Source organism: Sinocyclocheilus anshuiensis, unplaced genomic scaffold (assembly GCF_001515605.1).
Source record: "Sinocyclocheilus anshuiensis isolate Anshui unplaced genomic scaffold, SAMN03320099.WGS_v1.1 scaffold55, whole genome shotgun sequence".
NCBI lineage: Eukaryota > Metazoa > Chordata > Actinopteri > Cypriniformes > Cyprinidae > Sinocyclocheilus > Sinocyclocheilus anshuiensis.
In genome coordinates, this window is record NW_015549647.1 from 495,004 (window position 1) to 501,971 (window position 6,968).

General features: G+C 38.7%; 1 protein-coding gene across 4 annotated transcripts in view; it reads left to right on the forward strand.

The window, feature by feature from the left end:
* The window catches only part of LOC107659961 (myosin-10-like), a 71,701-nt gene extending 64,940 nt beyond the window's left edge, over nucleotides 1-6,761 (forward strand). For all 4 annotated transcript variants that reach the window (XM_016449087.1, XM_016449088.1, XM_016449089.1 and 1 more), the window contains 8 exons: nucleotides 1,309-1,470; nucleotides 1,719-1,847; nucleotides 1,991-2,079; nucleotides 2,459-2,582; nucleotides 2,736-2,944; nucleotides 3,053-3,161; nucleotides 4,012-4,184; nucleotides 5,055-6,761. In XM_016449087.1, the coding sequence (XP_016304573.1) occupies nucleotides 1,309-1,470; nucleotides 1,719-1,847; nucleotides 1,991-2,079; nucleotides 2,459-2,582; nucleotides 2,736-2,944; nucleotides 3,053-3,161; nucleotides 4,012-4,184; nucleotides 5,055-5,190 (1,131 nt within the window). In that variant the 3' untranslated portion in view covers nucleotides 5,191-6,761. The remainder of the gene's footprint in view (nucleotides 1-1,308; nucleotides 1,471-1,718; nucleotides 1,848-1,990; nucleotides 2,080-2,458; nucleotides 2,583-2,735; nucleotides 2,945-3,052; nucleotides 3,162-4,011; nucleotides 4,185-5,054) is intronic.
* Nucleotides 6,762-6,968: the final 207 nt, after the last annotated feature.

The following is a 6,968-nucleotide window of genomic DNA, read 5'->3' on the forward strand; positions in this document are numbered from 1 at the left end:
TTTGAATTCATCATCATGATGTTTAAAGAACCTTTGGTGTTTTGTAAACAGCAGATTTTGTTGGCTGTTTTTGTTTTGAGACCTTATAATGTGCTGACACCCTACTGCATGTGATAACTAAGTGTGATGCAACAAGTTTCAGGTGTCAAATAATTTGCCTGTCATCACTGACAGCAGAATACTTAGCAAAGCGACAAAATCAGCCAGTCAGAACATATGCGTTTAATATGCAGCATTTGGAGCAAGATTTTGGATCTACTTAGAGTGCCATGGCAAACATAGAAGCAAAAAATCAAATAAGATGCTAATTTGGCCAGAAAACTGGAATAATTTAAATTGCGATTTCCAGATCTAGAAATGTCATGAAAATGTAATGTTAAAAGTCATCTGGAATGTACGAAAATGGAAATCTTCCTCAGAAACTCTATAAAATAATTTTAGAAATGTGGAGTCATTATGAATGACTAGAGAAGTCCTGGATCCTAGATTTATCATTTAGTGCTCGAGCACATTGTGACTGGTTCTGACACTGTCTCACTGTATTTTTTTATGTGCTATAATCTGTAGGTGCATGAGCTGGAGAAATCCAAGCGCACTCTGGAGCAGCAGGTGGAGGAGATGCGCACTCAGCTGGAGGAGCTGGAGGACGAACTACAGGCCACAGAGGATGCCAAGCTGCGTCTGGAGGTCAATATGCAGGCCATGAAGGCCCAGTTTGACCGAGACCTGCAGGCCAGAGATGAGCAGAATGAGGAGAAGAAGAGGGCACTGGTCAAACAGGTGGGTGAAATTGATCATTTTTGAGGATTACAAGCTATTTGGGTATGTAGATTATCGATTTATTAAGCTTTAAAGTTTATTCACTGGTAACTGTTTTCATCAACTTAATCTATAAATGATTCTCTTTTGATTGTTTACTACTGTTTATTTTTCTTTTCTTTAAAAACAAAAAAATTAACCATTTTATTGCCATTGAGGCAACAGTGCAATAAAGGGTTAATACCTTAAGACAGGGGTGCCCAAACTCGGTCCTGGAGGGCCGGTGTCCTGCAGAGTTTAGCTCCAACTTGCCTCAACACACCTGCTGGTAAGTTTCTAGTATGCCTATAAGAGCTTGATTAGCTGGTTCAGGTGTGTTTAATTGGGGTTGGAGCTAAACTCTGCAGGACACCGGCCCTCCAGGACCGAGGTTGGGCACCCCTGCCTTAAGAAGCAACAAGCAACAAATTTGTGACAGTCTGCAATAGTTTTTACTCAAAGTAAACCTATCTGATATAGTTTTTTGATCCATGATTCCTGTTCCTTCAGGTGCGTGAGATGGAGGTGGAGCTTGAAGATGAAAGGAAGCAGAGAGCTCTTGCTGTAGCTGCCAAGAAGAAACTGGAGATGGACCTTAAAGATGTGGAAGCTCAGATCGAGGCTGCAAACAAGGCCCGTGATGAAGCCATTAAACAGCTACGCAAACTCCAGGTAGAATCTTTTCCAGAATGCTTTTGTTCATGCACAAATGTGATGACACAGTAATGATAATGCAAGAAGTGACACATTTACTGTTAGCATAATCTGTTCATCCTCACAAAAAGAGTCTTTTAGTAGTGACACAGATGTCTACATCATTGACTGCATTACTGTGACTTAATATTTTAGGTCACAGTGAGTGCAGAGACATGACAAAATGTGAGAAGAACAGATGGCAACATCTCTTTGTTTTCATCCAGGCCCAGATGAAGGACTACCAGAGGGAGCTGGAGGAGGCGCGTGCTTCTCGTGATGAGATCTTCACTCATTCTAAGGAGAACGAGAAGAAGCTCAAGAGTCTAGAGGCTGAGATTCTGCAGTTGCAAGAGGTGAGCAAGCACTGCAAAGCCTGAAATACACATTTGAAAAAAGCTTTTCTGCAGAATCTGTTGCTTGTTTTCCCACACAGTTTTAAATCGGATTAGTTAAACTTGCGAGTCTTTGTTTATGATTTGGCTGTGATTGGTTTTAGGACCTGGCATCTTCAGAGAGAGCCCGACGCCACGCTGAACAGGAAAGAGACGAGCTGGCAGATGAGATTTCCAACAGTGCCTCTGGAAAGTGAGTCATTGTGCTGCAAACCTCTTGAAGTCAGCGACCGACTTGACTTGAGTATTGTGATGTATTTACAAGTCATACAGATTATTGAATGAGAACCAATAGAGTACAAAATGTTGCAGTGCTAATTATAAGTGATTATAAACATAATAAACAAAATTCAAAATTAACAAAAATAAAACAAAAGTTCAGCCCTACATTTTTTTTTTCTCATTTGAGGAGCTGTTTCACTCAGAAATACGTCACAATATGGAACAAAAGACAACCATTTCCATTTCAAGCTGACTTATTTCATGCTGACATACTCGGCTGTTAATTAATTTGCTCCTGTTCATAGTTTGTTCAAAAACAAGCTTTATACATAAAGTTTCTTTTCCTACAGGGCAGCCCTCTTGGATGAGAAGAGGAGGCTGGAGGCTCGCATCGCCCAGCTGGAGGAAGAGCTAGAGGAGGAACAGAGCAACATGGAGCTCCTGAACGACCGCTTCCGCAAGACCACTATGCAGGTGCGGTGTTGACGATGCTACAAGCTAACTTGTCATCATGGCCTGTTCTCAAAGCTCTGTGTGCTTGTGATCTTTGCAAGATGTGTAATTGTTATCTACTCAAGTATTCTCTGACACACCGCACGTCTTTAGTAACAGCTGTCTGTATTTCAGGTGGATACCCTGAACACAGAGCTGGCAGGAGAGCGCAGTGCTGCCCAGAAGAGCGAGAATGCCCGTCAGCAGCTGGAGCGGCAAAACAAAGAGTTGAAGACCAAACTGCAGGAACTTGAGGGATCCGTCAAATCAAAGTTTAAGGCCTCTATCGCCGCCCTGGAGGCCAAGATTATCCAGCTAGAGGAGCAGCTTGAACAGGAAGCAAAGTATGCAACAGTGAAAAGAAACCATTTAACTCCACATTATAAATCTAACAAAACCCATTGGCACTAACTCGTCTTTTGGCAATGATGTATGATCTGTGCGCTCAACAGGGAGAGAGCTGCAGCCAATAAGATTGTGCGCCGCACAGAGAAGAAACTCAAGGAGGTGTTCATGCAAGTGGAGGATGAGCGGCGCCATGCAGACCAGTACAAAGAGCAGGTGAATGAAGCCCAAATCCTAAACTTTGTTCTCAAATTGTAGAAGTCCCCAGTTGCTTATGCTGAATAAATGCAGAATAACTTAAACGGAGTTTCCACTTTCCAAGCTTCAGACAACATTTTCTTGTGTATAAAATGGAAAACTCTAAAGTTCCCCGTTTCAAAGTGGTTTGCTGGTTTTACAGCATTTCCATTAGTTTTTTCCAAAACGTTGCTACCAAGGTACTGGACTGCTTTTGTGGATAAACTTGTCACAAGGCAGCAAGTGGGATATAAAGCAGTGGTTCTCAACCTATTTGACTCTAAGGTATAACTTGTAATAATTGAGCAGCACATCGGCATATTAGAATGACTTCTGAAGGATCATGTGACACTGAAGACTGGAGTAATGATGCTACAAATTTAGATTTGCCATCACAAGAATAAATTACGTTTTAAAATATATTCAAATAGTACACAGCTATTTAAAACTGCAATAGCATTTCACAATATTTTTGATTTAAAAATCAATTGATTTAAATATTTTAAATCAAAAATATTGTGAAATGCTATTGCAGTTTTAAATAGCTGTGTACTATTTGAATATATTTTAAAACGTAATTTATTCTTGTGATGGCAAATCTAAATTTGTAGCATCATTACTCCAGTCTTCAGTGTCACATGATCCTTCAGAAGTCATTCTAATATGCCGATGTGCTGCTCAATTATTACAAGTTATACCTTGGAGTCAAATAGGTTGAGAACCACTGCTTTATATCCCACTTGGCTCTCAGCTAAATTCTCTCTCATCCTATCATTTATAGTGGAGGCAATTTAGAAATCAGAGACTCAGAATTTCTGTCTTTCTTCAGATGGAGAAGGCAAACTCCCGCATGAAGCAGTTGAAGAGGCAGCTGGAGGAAGCTGAGGAAGAGGCGACTCGAGCTAACACCTCCCGCAGGAAGCTGCAGAGAGAGCTGGATGATGCCACCGAAGCTAGTGAGGGTCTGAGCCGAGAGGTCAACACTCTCAAAAACCGCCTCAGGTACACAGGGGCTGTGCCAATACAATCACATATTGCAATACTTTAGATCCTTGTATAAGTACGTCTGTTTATTTGTGCATTCATGTCATGTCCTACTGTTTAATAATGATGCAGGAAGTGGTCAGACCCTCAGTGCAGTCAGTTGAGCAGCATAATGGTGCTGATATTCACTGCCATTTCAGACAACTGTTGTAAAAAAATTTGTACATTTGTTGGTTGTGTCAGTGTTATTGTTAACAAAACCTAAAGCTATTAAAAATCATTTTCAGAAATTGAAATTAAGGCTGAAATTAAATAAAATATAAATAATAGATGGGAAAACATCTATTTTCATTTAAGTTAAAGTACTACAATTACTAAAACTAAAAATAAAAGTGAATTAATGCTAAATAGAAATATTTGTAAAAACCTAATATAAATGACAAGCACATAACAAAATTACTAAAACGAAATGCGTAATTAATGCGTAATGAAACTATTAAAAAGCAAAAGAATTACGAAAGCACCTGACAAATTACTAAAGCTGAAATAAAAAAGAAATGAATGCTAAATACAAATATAAAAAATGACAAATGCACATAAAATTACTAAAGCAAAATAAAATAAATAAATGGTAAATAGAAATATTTTTAAAAAACGAATAAAAATGACTAAAGCTCATAAAATTAATAAACTGTGATAAAAAAATTGTGCTAAATAGAAGTATTTAAAAAAATAAAAATTATGAAATATAACAAAATTACTCAAATTAAAAATGAAAGCTACAAATTTAAGAATAAAAGATCATTTAAAATATTAACAATATAATAGTATATGACTAATAGCGTGCTGGGTAATGCGCTCTAATGCCTTGTTCACTCTCTCCTGCAGGCGAGGAGGTCCTGTTAGCTTCTCCTCAAGCCGTTCTGGCCGCAGGCAGCTGCAGATGGAAGGGGAATTTTCTGATGAGGACGCAGACAGCAAGGCCAGCGACCTGAACGAGACCCCGCCGGCTCAAGCGGAGTAGAGCACAGCGCCCTCCTGTGGTCACCCAGCCCCACTGCTTCCTCCTCTCCAGCACCTCATTCTTCTCCTTTAGCAATGTGGGGTCCAGTGAGCAATGCAAACACAACTACACTAACACTTCCACATACACACACACACTCAGACATAAGCTACCCTCAAACCTCCATTTCTATCCCCTCCCTACCAAGGGAGCATCGACTCTGCCTTATTCTAAATACAAGATGCTTCAAGACCGAGCGTACACACGCCAATTAGTGTTTCATGCAACTGTAGCCTACAAAATACCATGCTCACGACAGAACACTATAGAAGTGCATTTCAAATGTCAAACTTTGCTTTGTGTACATGAATATTCTCATTCATAAGAGCGTGCAATGAAAGTGTTCACTCCAATCTAGTTTAATGATGTAAAACCGTCAGCTAGCTAAGCAAACGTGACGGATTGGATCTTAGTTGTACAGTACAGTTCTCCAAATAGACACGGTCTGCAGATTTTGGATCGATCGAGATGCATGTGCTGCTCGTTCGCTACAAGAAAAAAAAAAAAAAGTCCTGTGGCACTGGACCGGATCTGAAACGGACCAGAAAAGAAAAAGAAAAACTGTGAAAAAGCTGCTCGCTTCAGCATCTCATTAACATTTAAACACATGAAATAGTTAAAACACAAGGAATCCGGCGGGTGACGGCGTTTATCTTCATTTAACTCGAGGCTTGTTGGATCTTATTTGGGAGATTTAGCTGACGGAGGCGGTTTGCGTTTTGGGAATTTGGATGTAATTGCGAATCGCCTTTTAACTGCACATTGTGAGAAAGCCATAATGGCCTCTTCAACTGGAAATATTAAGTATTCTTAAGTATATATTAAGTATGACTTTACATATGTAATCTCTTTAGGGTTTTTTTCCCCCGTATATGTGACAGTATGATGGTACTTCTCAAATCCAGCTGCTCTATTAGATTCACTACAAGTGAAACGGCCACCGAAGCAAGTTTATTGGAACTTGAAGGAAGATTTTTGAAATGGTCCAGACGTCAATGAGAGATCGCTGAAAGCAACTGGAAATATTGAACACGTTAACAAGTGCCTTAGACACTAATTAGAAAACATCCATGAAAGTATGTCACATATCAGTAATGAAGAAACTAATATGAAGGCAAAACTGGCTGAAAGCAATTGAAATAAAATGCTATGTAACCCTTTTTTTGTTGTTCTTTTGTATTTTACTCCACTATGAATCATATCCAGTATATAGCTCTCGTATCCCTTGTATTCTTATGAAGATCTGAGGGAAATCAGTGTTAATGTTGGTTTAATATAAAGAAGCCTCTGGCAGCAAGGAGCGAGTGTGATTTCATTTGGTTTAAAGCTTTATCATCCATGATCGAGTTACTATTATTGCAGTTATCATTTATTATTGCTATATTATCACTTCTGTTATTGGACTGGCTGTTGACAACCAGGCGTTCAACTGCAAATGTCTCTCCTCTTGTTTTTCTCTTGTATACTGTAACGATTTCTAGAAGACAGTGAGTTTTGTAAAGGAAAAAAATAAAACATTCATTGTAGAAGAAGCATGCTTTTGTTCTGTTTCTGAAGTTGCTCTTCATTTCTTAATGAAATAAAAAGGAATGACGAGTGTTCATATGTTAAATAGTGATCGACTAATATAAGATATTTTAATGCTTAGAAAGACATGTATACATACTGCACAATTTAATATATATTATTAATTAAAACAATATAATATACATATGTTCATATGTGTATATAAATAATGC